At 44.4% G+C, this 21,995-nt stretch overlaps 1 protein-coding gene across 8 annotated transcripts in view; it reads left to right on the plus strand.

The window, feature by feature from the left end:
• Positions 1-21,995, plus strand: part of LOC137033545 (transcription factor HIVEP3) — a 79,183-nt gene that overhangs the window by 56,221 nt on the left and 967 nt on the right. For all 8 annotated transcript variants that reach the window (XR_010896849.1, XM_067405512.1, XM_067405484.1 and 5 more), the window contains 6 exons: positions 554-5,184; positions 5,364-5,515; positions 16,496-16,671; positions 16,762-16,863; positions 18,530-19,125; positions 20,860-21,995. The exon at positions 20,860-21,995 is cut by the window's right edge. Coding sequence is in view for 7 of the 8 variants with exons in the window: in XM_067405512.1 (XP_067261613.1) it covers positions 991-5,184; positions 5,364-5,515; positions 16,496-16,671; positions 16,762-16,863; positions 18,530-19,125; positions 20,860-21,609 (5,970 nt within the window). In the remaining variant the exon portion in view is untranslated. The remainder of the gene's footprint in view (positions 1-553; positions 5,185-5,363; positions 5,516-16,495; positions 16,672-16,761; positions 16,864-18,529; positions 19,126-20,859) is intronic.

A 21,995-nucleotide genomic window follows, 5' to 3' on the forward strand; every position in this document is an offset into this window, starting at 1 on the left:
GGTCAAAGAAATTAAGCAATTTCCTTGTGTATGCTTATGAGATCATTTTGAAACCACTGGCTCTACATCAGCATGGATCACTTTACAGCTATGGCTTTACTTTGACCAAACTATCAATCTCAAAGCTCAGAATTTAGTGTTTTTCATTTGTGTTGTTTGCATTTTGTTTTTAACATTTCAGTAGGATTTTGTGACAGCAAGATGTTAAGGGTGGTAGTGTTACTATTATTATTATTATTATTATTATTAATTATTATTGTTACTATAAAATCATGTAAATTTATCATCAATTAAGTAGCATGTTTCACTGTCCATTTGAATGTTGTAAAAAAGTATGTCTCTGGTATTCTTTCCTTAGAAGTTTAGAATCAGGAATTTGGATATACAGTATGATTTGCAAATTAATCTCTCTTTTTAGTTGATTCTTTTAAATGAATTATTCAAAAGTAGCTAAGCAGTAGTTGGTAGCTTAGCTTAGCATTTTTGTATAGCTTATCCAACACTATTTATTATAACAACTCACCACTTATTTTATGTTTCTGTGTCTCTGCAGGGCCAGTGAAGTTCTAACATGTGACAACCTGAAGATGGGAGACAAATAGGTCTTGAATAATTATTCACGTGTCAGCAGAGAAAGTGCCTCAAAAGCATCTTGAGACATTCTTTGTCAAGCCCCTTTGCCAGGCATCAGCCCAAAAGACACATAATGATGAATTTCCCCAAGGCTGTTTGTGAACAGGAGAGGAGACATTTGGCAAACAACCAGCACTCACATATATGGCGGCTGCATACTGACACTGTTTAATTATGCCTTTGTCAGTTAAGACATTATCCGGTATCTTACATTAATTATGGCATAACACAATTAGCCCCCTAAAGCGAGTGTAAAGACTTTTTCCTATCGGAAGAGTATTGATGCAATGATGTTTATCAGATTGGTGCTCAAAGTAGCATTCCCATAGCATCCTTGAAGCCTCCTCCCCATATCCTATGGAGGCAGAGGAAAAGCAGTCAACCGATGGGGAGCGGTCTGGTGGGCAACAGCAGCCATCATCAGAGTCTTTGTTAGCAGCACAGCTGCCTCATTTACAGCAACAAGCTACCTCGCAATCTGTCCATGGATCACATGGCCGTCTTCAACACAGGCAGCCAAAACGCTTTGAAATGCTCCAAAGGCAGAAGCAGCAGCAACAGTCACAGGCAAGTGGATCATCTTGGCAGCTTTCAGAAGTTCCTGGTCCTTCAAGAGGCAGCTGTTCTGCCCTGGGAGAACCATCTCCCCAAATTCATAATATTCATCAAACTCAGTCTCTTCCTAGTGTGGAAGTACAGGAAGGCACCCCATGTAGACGAGAACGGAAACCCCAAAAACCAGGGAAATATGTGTGCACATACTGCGGTCGTCCTTGTGCAAAGCCTAGCGTCCTCCAAAAACATATCCGATCCCACACAGGAGAGAGACCCTATCCATGTGTCCCATGTGGCTTCTCTTTCAAGACCAAAAGCAACCTGTATAAACACCGCAAATCCCATGCTCATCGAATAAAAGCAGGCATGGCCTCGAGTCGTGAAGAGACCAGTTTTATTGGGCCAGAAGGTGGAGCATTGGGAGATGATCAAGATGAGGGTACGGAAGGAGAGAGTACAGGTTCTGAGGATGAGACAGGGGAACACCAACAGTCTACCTCACAGGGTAGGCCAACTCTGAAAAAAAGTTGCAAAGTGGAATTGTCATTCATAGAGGAGGGTCCCCAAACTGAGGATTCACAGGCGGTCAAGCAAAGGTTAGCAATGAGATTAAGCGAGAGGAAGCGAGCTCCAAGAACCTCTTCAGATGAAACACGATCCTCACTGGGTCCTGGCAGTAAGGGGAGCACAGAATCTGGCTATTTTTCCAGTTCTGGGAGTGCTGAGCTCTCCCAAGTGAGCCCACCAAATGCAAGTGCTAAAACATATGCTGAGATAATTCTAGGAAAGTATGGACGACTTGGACAACAACAAAGAATTCCACATCAACAACTGCAATTATCTTCATCTTCAGGTCAACAAGAAAAATCAATCCCTTTCACTGTTCCTAAGACACAAGTCATTGAGCATATAACCAAGCTAATCACTATAAATGAAGCTGTGGTGGATACAAGTGAAATTGACAGTGTCAAACCAAGACGTTCCTCGCTCTCTAGAAGAAGTAGCATTGAGTCAGTTAAGTTCTCCTCACCCAAAGAACCCTGTGTTTTTGAACCAAAAGCAGATGCCCCAGGCTCTTGTGGCTCTGCTGTACAACTTATTCCTGGTAGTTTTGCAGGTGAATTACCTGGCTCATACTTGGCTCAAACGGAAACTTTGGCTGGGCAGAGCTCCAGTGCTCTTCTCTATAGGAGTCAATCAGTGCCATCTTCTGATAATACTTCAGATACACCTTCACAAAGCTTTCGTCTCAGTCATTCTTTTGATGATCAGCAGGCCATAGCAGCTGAAATGAGGATTGGGCCACATCAACGAATGTTACGACGCCAACCTGCTATTGAGGTGCCAGTTGGAGTGGACCTCATTATAGAAGATGCAGATCCTCCTCCTTGTTTGAAAGAAATTGAATCAGGAAAAAAGCAAGATAAGGAATTCCACCTATGTGAGTGTGAAATGTGTGGTGCTCGCTTGAAGAAGCAGGACTCTTACGCAGAACACAGATTAGCATGTATGAGTAAATCTCCACACGACCCGCATGAGGAAGGCAGTTCTTTTATTGAGAATCAGCCACAGATTATGAGCTACAAGTTCAAAGCCATGGCAATGGCTGTGCGCAAGAGGAAAAAAAAAGAGGAAAGTCTTGAGGAAGACCCTCCCAGTCCGGGTCCAACAACTGTGTCTTTCAGTACCCAGTCTCCATTAATGCTAGGCAGTATTGATAATCAGGGCACACCTTGTGGCCTTTCACAGAGTGAGCTAGAACGTAGGGGTCACTGGAAGGAAATTTCTGTTATCCAGCATACCAGATCCTTTGAAAAACAGGAAAACATCTCAATGGCAAATCAGGAAGCAGAGCCAGAACATGAGCCATCACAGGAGCCAAAACCATCCTTCACATCCCGGTTAATCCGGCAACCCAACATTCAAGTGCCAGAAATTCTGGTTACAGAGGAGCCAGATACCGAGATGGTCTCTCATCCAGTGAACACGTACATCTTAAAAGAGTCAGAGAAGGTGGAGGAATTCCAGTGGCCTCAGCGTAGCCAAAGTCTGTCTCAGCTCCCTGCAGAGAAGCTACCGCCAAAGAAGAAGCGCCTCCGTTTGGCTGAGGCAACACAATCATCCGGAGAATCTAGCTTTGAGTCAGTATCCCTGCCACATAGCCCAAGCCAAGAGAGCAATGTTTCCCATGCCTCCAGTCGATCTGCATCCTTTGAGGAATCAGGAAGGCCAGATTCTGAGATGCAAAGTGGTACATGGAGCTCCCAAGGGTCTCACATGCTGACCGTTCCATCAAGTCTCCACCAGCACCATCATTCTCAGAGAGAGATGCGCCGTTCAACATCTGAACAAGCATCTGCAAGTCCTCAACACCCTGCACATGTAGAAGAAACAAGAAGTAAGTCATTTGACTATGGCTCCCTTTCTCTAGAGCGCATTTCTTCTACTTGGAAGGAGAGGAGGAAATGTCTCTTGGTGAAGCATGGAACCCTTGGTGAGCCTGACCAGGAGGAGCCATCTACTAAACCTGGTGTCTCAGCTGTTTGCCAGTCCTACCCAATTCATCCTCCATTCACAATCACAGAGCATAGAATGGGAGGCAGGACCTCTAGGCTTAGCTCAGAGCAAATAGGGAAGACCTTGCAGCTTTTCCAATCCCCTCTTGCCCTCCCACCAGCTGTTTTCCCCCTACAACAAGCAAACCCTGATTTTTGTTCCCCAAGTAAGCTCACTAGATTCCTCCCAGTCACTACAGCAATTTCTGCAGTTGTTTCCCCCCAGATGTTTCAGCAAGCTTTCCTTCACAGTGAGCCACCTCTGCTACATCCAAGACCAATAGAGTATGTAGAACGTCTGGGACTACCCCTTCAGCCACTCACCACTTTATTCCCACTTCAATCAAGTGATGTTGCTCAGGATGTTTGCTTTCCCATGCCAGGTGGTCTGACTATTCAGGTCCCCTCAGGGCCTCTTTTCAGGGAGTCTAGGTCATCACCTTCCTCCTTGCATAGTCCCAGTCATTCACAGCAGCAGCTAGTCATTCGCCACAGTGCCCATCCCGTGATTGCTCCTTGCCTTCAACAGCTTGTGCCAGTAGTGTCTCTTGTAGTGCCTGTGCGCTTACAGACTCACATTCCCACCTATGCTAGTGCCATGTATACAACCATCTCACAAATTTTAGCCACAACGCAACATCCAATCTGCTGCACAGCTATGGTCATCATGGGTAAGCTGGAGGAAGACAAGCTTCAGAGATCTTACCTTAGGCTGCCCTCACCTATCCCCAAGAGCTACATTCCCTTGCCGCTGCCTCTCGAGCATGGAGCAGGAACTTCATCAGATGACAGCTGTGGGCAGCTCGGTGCTGGAGGAAGTAAGCGAATGCTGTCACCTGCAGGTAGTCTAGAACTCAGTTTAGAGGCACAGCGGCACCAAAAACGGGTGAAAGAGGAGGAGGAGAAAGAAGAGGATGACAAGGAAGATGATGATAACAAATGTGATGAGAAATCTCAGGAGATGAGTCAGGGAAAAAATAAACAGTGGCTAACAGTGGAGACAGCAGGGAGGGACAATGATCAAAGAGAAGTAACAGAAACTGAAAAGTTAAGCAAGCATAACTTAATCCAACACAAAACTGAAAACATAAAGGTGGAGGGAAGGAAAGAGGCAGGACACCGGTATGCTCCAAGGGTAACAAGTCCTGAAAGATCTGAACCATCATACCCAAGTTTGCATACAACTACATCTGTCAGCTGGTGCTATCTGAATTACACAAAGCCCACCCCATCTACACATAGAGATTCAACTTCGGTCTATTCCTCATGGAGTGTTAGCACACATAACCCCAATATACCTGGCTTGTCCACCAAAATATTACTGTCTCTGCTGCGCTCCAAACAGAAACATAGTGCTGAGACATACACTATGGCTACAGCTCCAACACCAATGACTGACAAGCTGGTTCCTACTGACAGCAAAACGACCAGTGTGTCAGAGGTAAACATCACTGTAATTTTTCATTTCAACATATAATTGCATCACTGAGATTTTTTTTGTATATGAAAAATTATATTGAAAGTTTAGAAAGTATCTGCATTTTTATATCTATGTGTTTTGTAAGTGGTGTGTAGATGTTCTACAGTGTTGGTAAATTAGCCTGTCTGTCTGGAGTGTAGGTATGTGCCTCTCCACCCAACACACCCATCAAAGTAAAAGAGGAACCATCGAATGAAAGAGGGGAAAATGATAAGAAGAGTACTGACGACGTGCCTGCTACCTCAACACAAAGTGAGGCAGCTCGTAATCGTATTTGCATTTTTGAGGGCGGGTGAGTAAATTCTTATGAGTTATTTTGAAACTGTAGTAGTCAGGTTAAGATACAGTACTTAAAATAGTTAGCTACTAACAATAACATATTACATAAAAATAGCAATGAAGCATTTGTCATGTTACACATGCTCACTGAAAGAAGTAGCTTGTTATTGGAAGTGCACTATTTGAAAATAGTAGAGCTAGTGCAGCACTTCATTCACAATAGAGATGGGGTGGAGTTATGAGATTTTGTCGACAGTTTTAATGCCTCTTTTTATGGTGAAATATTTGCAAAACCCACAGACAGACATAGGGCCCTATCATACAACCGGCGCAATGCGGTGCCAGGTGCGACGCAAGTGTTTTTTGCTAGTTTCAGCCCGACGCAGTTATCATTTTCACATCCCGTGCCACTTTGTTTAAATAGCAAATGCATTTGCACCCATTTGTGCGCCCATGGGCATGCTGGTCTGAAAAAGAGGTGTGTCCAGGCGCATTGTTGGCGCGTTACTATTTTGAGGCAGCTGAAATAGACTGCGCCATTAACCAGCTGAAACCTGGTCTAAAGTCAAAAAGTCAAGTCTAAAGCCTTGTAAATAGCGAATACACCATGGCGCGAGCACAACTGGCTTTTAAAGGGAATGGGAGACAAGACTCTGGCTGGTTTATTGTGCATTATGCCCAAAACACACCCATGACTCATTAAGAGAACAGGGACAACCCTTTTAGACAATGCGCCAGGCACACCGACCATTTTTCCCACCCTCAAAGGGTTAGTTCACCCAAAAATGAAAATAATGTAATTTATTACTCACCCTCATGTCGTTCCACACCCATAAGACCTTTGTTAATCTTCGGAAGACAAATTAAGATATTTTTGTTTAAATCCGATGGCTCAGTGAGGCCTCCATTGCCAGCAATGGTACTTCCTCTCTCAAGATCCATTAAGGTACTAAAAACATATTTGAATCTGTTCATGTAAGTATAGTGGTTCTACCTTAATATTATAAAGCCACAAGAATATTTTGTGTGCCAAAAAAAACCCCAAAATAATGACCATTCAACAATATCTAGTAATGGCCAATTTCAAAACACTGCTTCATTAAACTTCGGAGCTTTGCGAATCGAATCAGTGGTTTGGAGAACCAAAGTCATGTGATTTCAGCACTTTGGCGGTTTGATATGCTATCCGGATCACTGATTCGGCACAAAAGATTTGTAACGCTCCGAAGCAGTGTTTTGAAATTGGCCATCACTAGATATTGTTAAAAAGTTTTTTTTTTTTTTTGGCACACAAAAATATTCTCGTCGCTTTATAGTAATTAACCCTCTACTGCAAACATGTTGATGGCACATGAAAAATAAAAAATTCCACATCATTTTTTGGTTCATTTTGGAACATTTTATCAATAAAGATTAAAAAAAAAAAAAAAACCTACAACCCGTTTAGCGACAATGGTACAGAGTCATAGAGAAAATTATCATCAAAATCAATTTTTTTTAAAAAAGAAAATTAAATAAATCATTAAGTAAAAAGGAAAAAAACACTTGAAAGACATTGATATATTGAATTTGATACATGCATAAGTCTGTATCGTGTAGAGTGCTATGCTATATAAGATTTCACTCCATACGAAATTTCAAAAAGCACTTCTTCTCACACCATGTGCTCCTGTGACCATGTGTCAGAACAGGATGTCCCACCTCTTAATGGTGCTTGATATTGACGCCAACACCTTACTGGACTGTTATTTGGTACTTTCTCAACCTTTCTAATTGGTTGTAATCATTTAAAGAAAGATTTACTAAACATAGGGCTTAAGAAAACTTTCAGTTGCCTGAGGGCAACGCTGTGCTTGAGAGGGTTAAGGTAGAACCACTGAACTCACATGAATTGATTTAAAAATGTTTTTAGTACCTTTATGGATCTTGAGAGAGGAAGTACCATTGCTGGTGATGAAGGCCTCATTGAGCCATCGGATTTCATCAAAATTATCCTAATTTGTGTTTCGAAGATGAACCAAGGTCTTACAGGTGTGAAACAACATGAGGGTAATTAATTAATGACATTATTTTCATTTTTGGGTGAACTAACCCTTTAAACCAGCAAAAGTGGATTCGGACACACCCTAAGTGCACTTGCGCTGTGTGCTTTAGACCATGCGCTTATATCGTTAAAATAGTAATGATTAATGGGTGAAAAAATGTAGAAAAAAAAATGGAGATATGAGGTTTCCACCCTACAGCGACGATATACAGTTGCAGTCATGTTAAAGAGTACTAATAGTGCAGTTTATTCATGATTTTCCCTGCCATGAAATTGCATTTTTGTAAGTGCCAATTATAGCAGTTGTAGTTGCCTCTCAGCTTGAGCTTTTCTGTTTGTTATTTGCTGTGTGTGAGACAAAGACATTGTAGTACAGGTGAGACTATGAACCATTAGGGACTTCATTTATCTTGCCTTGTTCAGTTGTCTGCCGAATTCACACCTTGCTCAAAGGTATGAATTTGGATGGAGTGTAGAGAGAAAGAGGTACTGTTAACTTAGTAGCTCTGCAGTTTTTTTTTCAAGTCTGCTGCTCATTAGTGTTGTGCCAACTATATCTGCATAGCACAGTTAAAGAGTAAAACAACATTTCACCTTGAATGACTAGAATAACTACTGAAATTTCAACTCCACACAGATCCACTGTGAGATAATATATATATATTTTTTTAACGAACACTAATTGTTGTTTACATTAAAAATACCACTTAAAACACACACATTTTTTTTTAAAATAAAATAGAAAAGCTTCGTAGGTCATTTGTAATTATTTCAGATCCAAAAGATTTCAGACCACGGCCATGGTTTCTGTAAATAAGAGAGATTTTGCAATGCTTTTTTTATGATACAGGCGAGTTTTGTGAAAGTTTATGGACCATCAGTAAACTTGTGCTGAACTGCAACATTAAAGTGAAACTTGCAGTGATATCTTCATTTGATGTGTAATGGGATAAGATCATCAAAATACCACATTAGATAAATATGTTAATGTAAATTCTGTTTATAAACATTAATAGTCATGAGTACATTATCGAGGGAAATAATCAGCAATGATTTTTGTCACAATCGTGGATCCCTTTATCGTAGTACATTATTTGAATATAATTTTTAATATAAAAATGAAAGGACGGCTGATTGATTGATGAATGGATAACAAAAAGGAGAGATAGGAAAGCTGACCTGTAAACATCAAAAGCTTTGGATTCATTAGCTGGGTCTCTTGCATTCATCTGCTTATGCGGGGCTCTCAATGTGGTTGAGTGCTTAAACTGCGGCAACAACTCACCACAGCCTGCATTTTTATCCCTGCTTCTTTTGTCTCTCTCGCTGCCTTTATTTTGCTCATACGTTTTTTCTGCCTAGCACACCCACGCACCCCCTAATCACATCAGACTCTGCACTCTGTCTCGCACACACGCTCCATTTTGTCTCCAAAACTTCTCACATCCATCAGCACCCTTTTGTCTTTGCACCTCTCATAACAGTATTTGTTATTTGCTTTCTTCCTTATAAGTAGAACACAATGCTACTGAAGGACAATCAAAGTTACCAGTTTTTCTGTAGTCATCAGCCCCCTTTCAAAGACACCTTTCTAAAAATAGTCGACAGGTGTGTTTGTATATTAAAAGACTTTAATCTTGTCACTCTGATTGCATTTGCAGTGCCCTGAATGAAGGCTGGGTCCTACAAAATGGAGTGTACTAGATTTTTTGTTATTTATTTTTTTTAAATTGTACCTAGAAACCGATGTTTAGTAAGTCGTTTTCTCTCCACCCCATCCATTTTTACATTTTTCATGAAAGCCAACAGACATTTTTCAAAATGCATATGCTGTCTACTCAAACACATCCCATGCTACTGCTATCAGGCTTAGCTGCCATATAAAGCAGATAAGGATTCATACTCTATCAGTCAGTAATGCAATTATACATTAATATATTCTCTCCAACAGCAATGTTAAAATATATATACTTATTTATTTTATATTTTATTTTATTATGTCAAATATTATAAATAAAAATAAGTATATAATAATAATAATAAAGTATTTGATATAAAATTCTAATTTCTTTTATTTTTTAATACTTTATATTTTATTTTGTTTAAATTTATAATAAAAACAACAAATAATAACAAATAAAGGGTTCCCTTTCGATACTTCACTCGTACTGCGTATGGGGAAAGGTCTCCCTTTTTCCCCGCTGCTGAAGCCTTTTTCAATAACGCAGTGTAACTGCACCGTCATTGGTTCACTCATAGACAAGTTGTTGAACCAATGACGGCGCGGCATAGCTGCGCGGCCTATGGCGACAAAGCGCGCGAATATTCCCGCCGAAATGGGCGGGGTTAAGGGCTATATAAGCAGGCGTTTCGCCATAGGATTTCAGTGTTTTCTCCTTCAGCGACGACCTCATCATCTCCTCGCTGATCTCCGCCTGAAGCCGAGAAGCTCGCCGCCTTCCTGACTGCTCTCGCCGCCGTCTGAAGAGGCTCCCGCAGCGGACTCGCCTGGACTCGCCGGACTGAGGACAGCGCCGGCGCCCTCTCCGACTGCAGCATCAGCGCCGTCGCCGAGTCGCCGCCTCCCGCTTCCCGCTCCCGGCCGCTTCCTGTGTGTCCCCTGCCGCCATCCGGCGCGCCGTCTTGAGAGCTTCACCGCGGCTAACGCCGCTCTAAAAGAGCGTATTTCAGCGGTTTTCACCGCTTCTAGAGCTTCCGCGGCCCTCGCCGCTCTAAAAGAGCCACCCAAGTGCCGTTTTCACGGCAACGGCGTCTTCTCAGATGCCCCGCCACTCGTGTGGCACGTGCAGGGCCCCCCTGCACGACGGTGATGGTCACAGCGAGTGCGTCGCTTGCCTGGGCAAGCCCCATGCAGACGGCGCGCTCGCTGGGGACTCATGCCCGCACTGCGAGTGCATGAGTCTCAGTTCCCTGCGCTCGCGGGTCGCCTTCTTCACAGAGGGTGATCTCGCCGCTCACGCCCTCCCGTCTCCTTCCTACCGCGAGCCGGCTAGGAAGAGACAGCGGGGCAGAGCGACCCAGCGCCAGGAGATAGGCGAGCTCACGCCGGCCCAGTTCCCGCGTGCCTCGCCCTCTCCCCGAGGGAACCCTCTCCCGTCCTGTTCTCTCGGCCTGAGCAGCGTCCCTCTGCGGAAGCGAGTGACCTTGTCTCATTCGGTGGAACAGACGACGAGCAAGACGACTCCATGTCTCTTGCGGCTTCCGAAGCAGAAGTGTGGGCTGGCGAATCGGACGATCCCGCCCCCCGCCTCCCTTGGAGCCCATTGAACATGGCCAGGGCATGGATGCCGAGCTCCTCCGCATCCTATCCAGAGCCGTAGAAGAGCTGGACCTCGACTGGGCCCCACCTGAGGAGCCGTCGCGCAGTCGCCTTGACGAGTGGTTCCTGCCTGGCCGCCGCCAAGCCCCTCGCCAGCGAGCAGCGCCCTTTTTTCCCGAGGTCCACGAGGAGCTGACGGTCGTGGCGCGCTCCGTACTCCGCCCGCCTTCATACCACGCACCGCTCCGCCCTCACTGCCGTCGACGGCGCCGAGGAAAAGGGATACGAGCACCTGCCACCCCTTGACGAAGCAGTGGCTGCTCACCTCTGCCCTCCCGCGGCTGTGGGATGAAAAGCTAAGAGGTCACTCCCTTCCAAGCCCTGCCGGACTACTTCCACCTTAGCTGGTCGAGCTTACACTTCGGCAGGACAGGCCGCTTCTGCGCTACACTCCATGGCCATATTCCAAGTCTTCCAGGCCAAACTCCTCCGCTCTCTGGACGAGTCTGGGATTGACGCGCCGGCTTTCAAGGACCTTCGCAGCGCTACTGACCTTGCCCTGCGAGCCACGAAGGCTACGGCTCAGGCCATCGGCCGTTCCATGGCCAGCCTGGTAGTGTTGGAGCGCCACCTGTGGCTTAACTTGACGGAGATCAAGGACAATGACAAGACGGCCTTCTTAGACGCCCCGGTCTCTCCCTCTGGTCTCTTCGGCCCTGCAGTGGATGGCTTCACTGAACGCTTCACAGCGGCACAGAAATCGTCTCAGGCCATGAGACATTTCCTGCCCAAGCGCTCCAGCTCTGCTTCCAGCCGCCCCAGGACTGCGTCGGCTCAGCAGCACAAGCCCGCTCCACCTGCAGCACCGCAGTCAGCGCCACCTAAGGAGCAACGCCAGCGCTCGCGCTCTGCCAAGCGCCATCCCTTCCCCGAGACGCCAGGGACCCCGGCCCAAGATTGTGCTGGACCCGGTGCCTCCGAAGTCATCCTGATCTGCCAGGAAGGAAGAGGATGGGGAATCGTCCCGTCACGACTGGACCACCCCAAAAGCTCCCACGAACACTTTCCCCTCCGCCTCGTTTAAATCCGGGCGTGGGAAACATGTTTCAAGTGACAACTGGGCCCACAACTGTTGCGCCCACTCCAAACGCCGTTTTCACGGCGAACAAATTTTTATATCATCTAAAAGAGAGCAAATTTCCTCTTCCGCTACTCTCGGTGTACAACCCCTCCGCGGCGGTCTGTCACACGATATCATTCAACCCCTTGCCACTCGGGCCGAGGCTTGGCAGGCCATCCCCGATGTGTCAGATTGGGTCATGGGGATCGTAACTCAGGGTTACTCGCTCCAGTTTGCACGCCGGCCCCCTCGCTTCGGCGGGGTGCTTCAAACTTTGGTCAATCCGGACGACGCCCATGTCCTCCGAGCCGAAGTCATGACGTTGCTAAGAAAAGGAGCTGTGAAATAGTTCCCCCCGCGGAAAGCGAGTCAGGCTTCTACAGCCGCTATTTTCTGGTCCCCAAGAAAGATGGTGGTCTCAGACCCATCCTGGATCTCAGACTTTTGAATCATTCCCTCATGAGACGGAAGTTCAAAATGCTGACACTGAAACAGATCCTCGCGCACATCTGCCCCGAGGACTGGTTCTGCTCGCTGGACCTGAAGGATGCGTATTTTCACATCCAGATAGCCCCTCGTCACAGACGATTCTTGAGATTCGCATACGAGGGAGTGACATACCAATATACGGTCCCTGCCCTTCGGGCTGTCTCTGGCTCCTCGCACTTTCACCAAGTGCATGGACGCGGCACTTTCCCCTCTCAGACAGGCGGGAATCCGAGTCCTGAATTATCTCGACGACTGGCTCATTCTAGCCCGTTCGCGAGTCGAGCTGGAACACCACAGATCCGTGCTCCTCAGCCATTTACAATGCCTGGGTCTCAGGGTCAACGCAACCAAGAGCTTGCTGTGCCCCACTCAACGAATATCGTTTCTGGGAGCAGTTTTCGACTCAGTCCATATGACGGCAGTAGTCTCGCCAGAGCGCGCTCTGACGATTCAGCAGCTCACAGCCTCAGTCAAGAACAGAGCCTGCCTCCCTCTGATGTTTTTTCTGAGGCTGCTAGGGCCTAATGGCTTCCCGCCTCTCCGGTACTACAGCTCGGCCTTCTTCGGATGCGGCCTCTTCAGTACTGGTTGAAGTTCCGGGTTCCTCCCAGCGCTTGGCGGCACGGCCGCCTTCGCCTCAAGGTCAATCAGGCCTGTCTTCTAGCCCTGAAACCTTGGACGAACCCTGTATGGTTCAAGCGCGGAGTGCCCTTACAGGCGGTCTCACGAAGGACGGTGCTAGCAACAGACGCCTCCAACTCGGGTTGGGGCGCTGTGTGCGACGGCAGACCGGCCTTCGGCTCATGGAGCCAAGAGGAAAGCCTTCTGCACATCAACTGTCTAGAGATGCTAGCAGTGATGAAGGCCCTTCAGTTCTTTCAGGCTCATTTGACAGGGCGTCACGTTCTAGTCCAATCGGACAGTATGACAGTGGTGTCATATTTAAACCACCAGGGCGGTCTCTCGTCCAGCCGCTTATGCGCTCTGGCGAAACGTCTACTGGAATGGGCTCTTCCGAGGCTTCAGTCGCTCAGAGCGACTCATGTTCCTGGCAGGAACAATCTGGGTGCAGATATGCTGTCACGGAGCAACGTCCCCTCCGACGAGTGGACGCTCCATCCCCAGGTTGTCCTCAGGATTTGGGAGCTCTTCGGGAAGGCAAAGATAGACCTCTTCGCCTCAGAAGACAACTCTCATTGCCCAACATTTTTCTCGAAGGAGGTCGACGCTCTGGCCCATTCATGGCCCAGCACGCTCCTTTACGCTTTTCCTCCGATCGCCCTGATCCCTCAGGTCATCAGGCGCATCAGAGAAGACCAACACAGAGTCCTTCTAGTGGCCCCGCTCTGGAGGAACCAGATTTGGTCCTCGGAGCTGTTCAAAGCTCTCTCTGAGAGCCCCGTGGCCGATCCCCCTGAGACGGGACCTCCTCTCTCAGGCGAACAGGGCAATCTGGCACCCACAGCCGGAGCTCTGGGCTCTGCACCTCTGGTCCCTCGATGGGAGCCTACTAACCTCCCCAGGGACGTCCTAAATACCATTTCTCAGGCTAGAGCGCCGTCCACGAGACGCCTCTACGACCAGAAATGGTCGGTCTTGCTGACTGGTGTTCGTCACGCAACATAGACCCAATGGAGAGTGACGTATCTTCTATACTGTCTTTCCTCCAAGAACGCTTGGAAATGGGGCGCACCCCTTCCACGCTCAAGGTTTACGTAGCAGCCATTGCAGCGTTCCATGCTCCTATTGCTGGCCAATCAGTGGGACGAAACGGACTTGTCATCCGTTTCCTGAGGGGCGCTAGGCGATTGAATCCCCCTCGCCCCCTCACCGTTCCCTCCTGGGACCTGTCTTTGGTCCTCAGGGCCTTAAAAGGAGCCCCATTTGAACCAATGGGCTCAGTCGACCTCAGGCCATTGACGCTAAAAACCGCCTTGCTGTTAGCACTGGCCTCGGTTAAGCGTGTTGGCGATTTGCAGGCCCTCTCTGTGAGCCCTGCATGCCTCGAATTCGGGCCTGGAGACTCTAAGGTCGTTCTAAAACCCAGGCATGGCTACGTCCCTAAGGTGCTCTCAACGCCGTTTAGAGCTCAGGTCATCTCGCTCTCTGCTCTGCCCCCTTCGACGGAAGAGCAAGGGCTGGAGTTACTCTGCCCTGTCAGGGCATTGAGGACCTACATAGAGCGATCGCAGTCTTTCAGACAGTCAGATCAGCTCTTTGTCTGTTTTGGAGGCCGCACCAAAGGATCTCCGGTCTCAAAACAGCGCATTTCTCGTTGGATAGTGGACGCTATTACGCTGTGCTACTCCTCACTGGGAGCCAAATGCCCCATAGGAGTCAGAGCCCACTCCACTAGAGGGATGGCCTCCTCATGGGCTTGGTCCAACGGAGTTTCCATCCAAGACATCTGTGTGGCGGCCGGCTGGTCTTCGCCGTCCACCTTTGTCAGGTTTTACCATCTCGATGTCCCGACCTTACAGGCTCGAGTCCTTTCAGTGTGATTAGCGGCCTCAGATGAGCTCCGCCTCACGCTATCATGGAAATAAATTTCCTCTAAGTGTAACGCAAGGGTTCGGTAAGGGCTTGCCCTCTCGCTTGTCTCTTGGGCCCCCTCTCAGGTGTCCAAGCTTCAAGCTATATCGTTCCCAGCCGTGGCACGGCGTGGTTGAATTCGTTCTCCCATACGCAGTACGAGTGAAGTATCGAAAGGGGAACGTACTCGGTTACTAACGTAACCTCGGTTCCCTGAGATACGGAACGAGTACTGCGATACTTGCCGTGCCACGAGGCTGCGGCTCAGGGTCGTCGCTTCAGTCGAATGACACTGAAATCCTATGGCGAAACGCCTGCTTATATAGCCCTTAACCCCGCCCATTTCGGCGGGAATATTCGCGTGCTTTGTCGCCATAGGCCGCGCAGCTATGCCGCGCCGTCATTGGTTCAACAACTTGTCTATGAGTGAACCAATGACGGTGCAGTTACACTGCGTTATTGAAAAAGGCTTCAGCAGCGGGGAAAAAGGGAGACCTTTCCCCATACGCAGTACTCGTTCCGTATCTCAGGGAACCGAGGTTACGTTAGTAACCGAGTACGTTAGTTCACAAATAACAAATAATTCTTTTTATTTATATTTTTAATTCATTCATTTATTTATTTATTTATTTATTTATTAAATATAGTATATTAACTATATTTGGTTATTAGGACCTTTTTGACAGTCTTATATCACCAGAAAGGGGTTTATTTTGCAATACTGACTGACTGGCTTTACAGTTTACAGCTTATTACATGGCTGCTTTTACCAAATATATAAATGTATAGATATGAAATGAGGATTTTAGTTATCATATTATCTTAGATTAGGTTAATATCTCATCTAAGAAGGATAGTCTAATACAACATAAAAAGCAGCCTAGCAAGAAGATAAACACTGCAACAAAATGTATTTAATATTAACATTAATCTGCAACCCAAATTATTTTTGTATGTTAGCTAGCCTAGCATATTTAGCCTCAGTGTAACTTTTTTTTCTCTCTCATCCATCTCTTTCTCTCTCTTTCTGGTTCTAGCCAAATTTACTCTTGAAAGCTATGTTTTATTAATTCCGGATTAATTTAGAATAAATAAGATTGTCCTTTGTTTCAAATTAATACAACTGAAATCTCAAGTACAATACGTTGTTTATTGTGTAAACTATGTAAGAGGACTACAGTAAATGCTTAATATGGAGTTTATGGAGTTTATATTTATATAGGGGCAGTTTTAGCTCCCCGGCCTCAAATGAAATTTTGCCAGCAAAAAACACCTAGCATGAGCCAAAGTGTGGATTATTTGAGACCATCGGTGGACTAACAAGTGCTATAAATAAATGGTGGCAGTCGATACTGCTTATAATGAGGGATTTCATGTTTTGGAAATTCATATGAGGATCCTGCCAGTGAAGTGAAACTGAAGTGAAACTTTTTATTATTTATCTTCATGAATGTGTTAACTTCATAAATCTTTTATCTATTATTTTTATTAACCTCTTTGTCTGTCTTTCTCTCTCTTTTCTGAGTAGGTATAAGTCAAATGAGGACTATGTGTATGTTCGGGGTAGGGGAAGAGGGAAATACGTGTGTGGGGAATGTGGGATTCGCTGCAAGAAACCCAGCATGCTAAAAAAGCACATTCGCACTCATACAGATGTCCGTCCCTACGTCTGTAAGCACTGCAACTTTGCCTTTAAAACCAAAGGTAGGCATGTATTTCTTTCAAATTGTTTAATCACAAAATGGTGTCATTTTTGTATTCTGTGTCAATATTGAGAATACCTTTTTCTCAAAGGGAACCTTACCAAACACATGAAGTCCAAGGCCCACGGTAAGAAATGCCTGGAGATGGGCGTGTCCGAGTCATCTGTGGATGAGCTGGAGACTGAGGAAGCAGGTAGGGTTGCCAAAAAGAGTTGTTGTGGTTTGATAGACAGTGGTTGTGAGAACGACAATGTGTAACTGCAGTTTGATCATTTAAACCATCTTCCATGTTTCTCAGTAAACATTCCTTACATTACATATGTGAGTAATTATTGTAAACATTCAGACATGGTATATTGTGTTACAGCACTTGCATATGAAGTACATGCATATGATATTTTATACAGCGTAGATGGCTTGTGTAATAGTGCAGCGTACATTTCAAACCCTTAGATTGCTTTCCCTTTGGGTGACAGACTTATTTTACTTGTTCTACCAGATCTATATATTTTGGAGTGATTTACTTCATTGGTGCAAAAGTGATGTCAACCTTGCTGTATGCTTTCAGACTTGAAAGTTGAAAGAGACCAATGAAAATAGTTTGCCATAAAGAGAAGCAAGACTGACCTTCAGTTTGCCATGTTTATATAAAGCCAGAAGTGAAAATTGCCTTTCTACCTGTCTGTCTCGTTTTCTTTCTCTCTCTCTCTCTCCTTACTTTGTCTTTTACTTGACATTTCTCATTCTTAGTGCAACTAAGAGCTCCAAGGACATTTCATTCAGCCACACTCCATTCACTAGATTTTAAATGTAGCTGATGAATGAAACACAACTCAAAAACAGTTTTTCCCCCTCTGCATTTCAGTGTTATATATAGCTTTCCTTTGCGATAATTATGTGCACTGCAGATAATGAGAGGAGACCGGGGCTAGTTGTCACATGGGGAAGTTGTCACAAGGGCTTTGAGTCAAAATTACACAAATGTATTTTTGCTGTTTTTGCTGTAGCTGTTTGATGAAAAGTGAACACAATAAATTTACTATACATTCAGACAAATAGCAACTATATAATGACGTATTTTAACCAGTAGGCTGAATTGTGTTCTCAGGACAAGGGAATTTTTCAATGTCATATGTCAAGTTGGGCAAAGTTGCCACATGTCTTTTAAATGTTTTATAATACCATTCAACATTTTGGGGTCAGCAAGTTGTTGTTGTTTTTTTTTTAAATAATAAATTCTTTTTTTTTGTTTTTCAGCAAGGATGTACTAAATTGATCAAAAGTAACAGTAAATACATTTACAACGTTACAAAAGATTTCCATTTCAAACAAATACTGTTTTTTTTTTTTTTTTTTTTTACTTTCTGTTGATCAGAGAACCCTAAAAAAAAATGTATCATGGTTTTCACAAAAATATAAAGCAGCACAACTGTTTTCAACGTTGATAATAGTAAATGTCTCTTGAGCACCAAATCATCATATTAGAAAGATTTCTGAAGGATCATGTGACACTGAAGAATGGAAGAATAATGGCTGCTGAAAGTGCAGCTTTGCCATCATAGGAATAAATTACAATTTAAAAAATATATTAAAATAGAAAACAATTATTAAAAATTGTCATAATAAATCACAATATTACTGTATTTTTTACTTTAAAAAAAATTAAAAACCTTACAAATTGCAAACTTTTGAACGGTGATACGTGCCTTTACAAAAATTAATTTTAAAAATGAATCTAGCCTGAAAAATATTCACTGGATTAAAAAGTGTGACACCTAGTCCTGGTCTCCCCTTTAGTTCATTTGTGAGTTTGTATCTAGTTCTTTTTTGTGTTGACTCCTTTGCTATATGTCCAACAGGGGGCAGTGAGGAACGTGTGTGCGAGTCAGAAGACCAGGAGGGGCACCAGTTCTCTGATGTTGAAGATTCTGAAGCAGAAGATGATGAGGATGAGGAAGAGGAGTTCTCTTCTCATGATGAACCATCTTCAGCCTGTTCCACTGATACTCGTCAATCCACTGGTGACCTCTCTGAAAGTGGCCAAGGCTCACAGACTGAGCCCTCTGACCCTAAACCAAAAGAGGAATACTCCTCACCCCACAGGCCTTGGCCTGGCATGCGAGCCGCGTCTCCAGGCAGCAAGAGGGCGGCGTTCTCTCTCAAAGGCTGGGAGGTTTCCCCGAGGACCTTCTCCCCTAGCAGTGAGGGCTCTCCTCTTAGAAGCCTGTCTCCCAGGCTGGAACTGTCCTCACCTAGCCGTCATCTCTCTCCCTCCCCAGAGAGGGGCCCGTCACCCATCAGAGCCCTCTCACCTCTGCGGCCTGTATCCCCTGCACGGTACAGGAGTGCCAGAGCTCTCTGCTCTCCTACGCCCCTAAAGCCCCAGCATCGACCGCACAGCTCACCTGCAGGGCTCCACTGGGAGCCTGGCTCACCAGCTACTGAGGGTCTAAAGGTGGGTAACGCAACAATTTAAACTAGGCCATGATTTTTTTAATCCAGGCTCATTGGAAAATAAACGTGCCTGTGGTGATATTTCTGCAAAATAGTATTACATTGCTTCTTGCACATTCGCAGAACTTTCAAAGTGAAATGTCCAATGAGTGCAATTTCGTCAGAAACAGATGAACGTGTATATGGCCGCATGTTGGTTGTTGTACGCATCGCAGCAGTTCAGAAAATAAATGTTAATGCTGTCACATTTGAAAATAATGTACCCGCTAAGTTACTAAATTTGCTAAAGCAGCCATGCCATTTCAGCTTTGAGCTCATTTAGTATTTGAGCTCTGTTATTGTGACTTGTGTTTCACGGGACTCGTACCAGAGCGTTCCATATCCCAAGTGCAATGCTGTACCAGGTGAGCTACAGTGCAAGTTTGTTATTATGTAAGAAAAGCTATACATATGTAGCTAGTTGTTATGCAAACATCAAAATGTATTCATTTAAAAAATCATGCACTATGGTAAAAGTGTTTGTAAAAGTAGGAACTGTGTGAAAGTGTTTATTATCAATAATTGTGTGAAAATTGATTAAAGATGAGATGGTGTTTTATTGCCACTAGTGTTCATTTCTACTGGAAATGCAGTGAGTTAGGTATGATATAGGTATATGTTTTTGAAGTTGTGCAAAAATGTAGGTAGAGGAACGTTTTTCCAATGAGCCTATGTTGCTGTGATTGTTGCTGTTGTTTGTCTTTACTTTAAGAATGGCAGTATTAGTGAGCAGTGTTCACGAAAGTTTATATATATATATAGTGGGTGATAATTAAACCATTTTTAAGGATTATTTCACTTTAAAATGAAAATTACCCCAAGATTTACTTACCCTCAAGCTATCCTAGGTGTATATGACTTTCTTCTTTCTGATGAACACAATCTGAGATATATTAATGAATATCCTGATGCATCCAATCTTTATAATGCCAGTAAACGGGACCAATGAGTATGAAGCTCAAGAAAGTGCATCCATCCATCATAAACCTACTCCACACAGCTTCTAAAATGAAGTGATGTAAGAAAAATATCCATATTTAATAAAATATCTATATTTAACAATTTATAAAGTAAAATATCTAGCTTCCACCAGACCGCCTTCCTGACTTCACTTCAGTTACTCTTTTTTCGTAAGTTTCTTGAGCTTCAAACTCTTCGACCCCATTCACTGCCATTATAAAGCTTGGACGCATCAGGATATTTATTAATATAACTCTGAATGTGTTCATCAAACAGAAAAAAGTCATCTAGGATGGCTTGAGAGTGAGTAAAATTGGGGTAATTTTCATTTTAAAGTGAACTAATCCTTCAAAGCTGTTACAATAAAAATATATACTGTTGAGGAAAATCTTATTAAAAATAACACAATCTACAAGATTAACAATGCACTAACAATGTTTTTAAAGAATAAAAAATAATCTGTGAATCCGGTGCAACCCAGTCAAAATGTTAAGCTGTAAATGTGTTCTTTCTATAACACTCCACTAAAGGAATGCACAGACAATTATTATCTAAAACAAAGAATTCCCATCATTGTATTACTCTTTCACTATACTGTACTCATAATGTTGTTTCAGATTTTTCAGTTTTCAACAAGAACTTTTTATGTTAAATGTTGATTTTAAAATGTTTACATGAAATATTTGAATATTTTGTTTGTACAAGTTTGAATGTAATGTCACGTCTCCCCCTACAGGACAAGCCTGGTACTCAACCAACTCAACAGGATCCTATCCTGCTCTCCCCATCCCTACGCTTCTCTCCAAGTGACCCTTTTCCTCCCACTCCTTTGACACCACGGACAGTGGACCGCATGTTTAGCCACCTTCCTTTACACTCCCAAGATCAAGCCCGCATGCCCTATCACATGATTCCCATTGGGGGCATCCAAATGGTGCAACTCAGACCCCGATCACGCCCCAAACTGGAACGACAGTCATCCTCCACCCCTTCGCCCACCTCTCCCAAAGACGACTCCCCTTTTTCTCTCGCCAGGAGGGATTATCCATGGATCACACTTCCAGAAACCAGTCCGCAAAGAACTCTGGCGGACAACAGAACAAAAAGCCAAGATGAGGGAGCCAGTCGACCTGACCTGTCTTGTCCCAGTACAAGCTCGACGTTACCCAAACTCCCCCCTTTACAGCAAGGTATAGGGGAGCAACTGACTGCAAAGGTCAGAAAGCAATATGGCGACTTGAGCTCCGCCAAAAAAACTCACACCTTCGGTCCCGAAACATCCAGAAAAGCTGCGGCACACAACGATGAAGGAGCCGAGAGGATCTCGCAGGGGAAAGGAGTGAGTTCCTCACGTGAAACCAGACAGCTGCGTGAGACAGAAAAGCCGATAGCGGCGCCACTCAGGGGACGTGGCTCTTTTTCAGAAGGATGTTCAGGATCTGGCAGTGCTCCTCAGAGCCAGGAAGGTGATCCAGATAGCACTTAAAAGCATCTGTGCACAATGGTGAAATGCTTTCTACTGCTAATACTACTATTGTTTTGTTTTGTAATGCGCTTATTTTTTATATACAAAATTTTCAATACTATTGGTAACTTGGTAAATGTTTGTTCTGCAATATTCAAGATTGTAATATGATGCACTTTTTTTTCTTAAAAAATATTTCTGTAAATCGATTAAATCTGTCCCTCCTGTATCTTTATTGACATTGCAATCTTAATATATCTATTTGAACATGTATATGTAAAAAAAAAAAAAAAAAAAAAAATTGTTCTTGTAAAACATTAAGTATGGATATGAATACATTTCTAAGTGACCAAGATGAGAACTTAAATCGAGAGTAATTCCAATATTTCGTCTCTTGTCCAGTATTG

The sequence above is a fragment of the Chanodichthys erythropterus genome, chromosome 2 (assembly GCF_024489055.1).
Source record: "Chanodichthys erythropterus isolate Z2021 chromosome 2, ASM2448905v1, whole genome shotgun sequence".
In the NCBI taxonomy this organism is placed as follows: Eukaryota; Metazoa; Chordata; class Actinopteri; order Cypriniformes; family Xenocyprididae; genus Chanodichthys; species Chanodichthys erythropterus.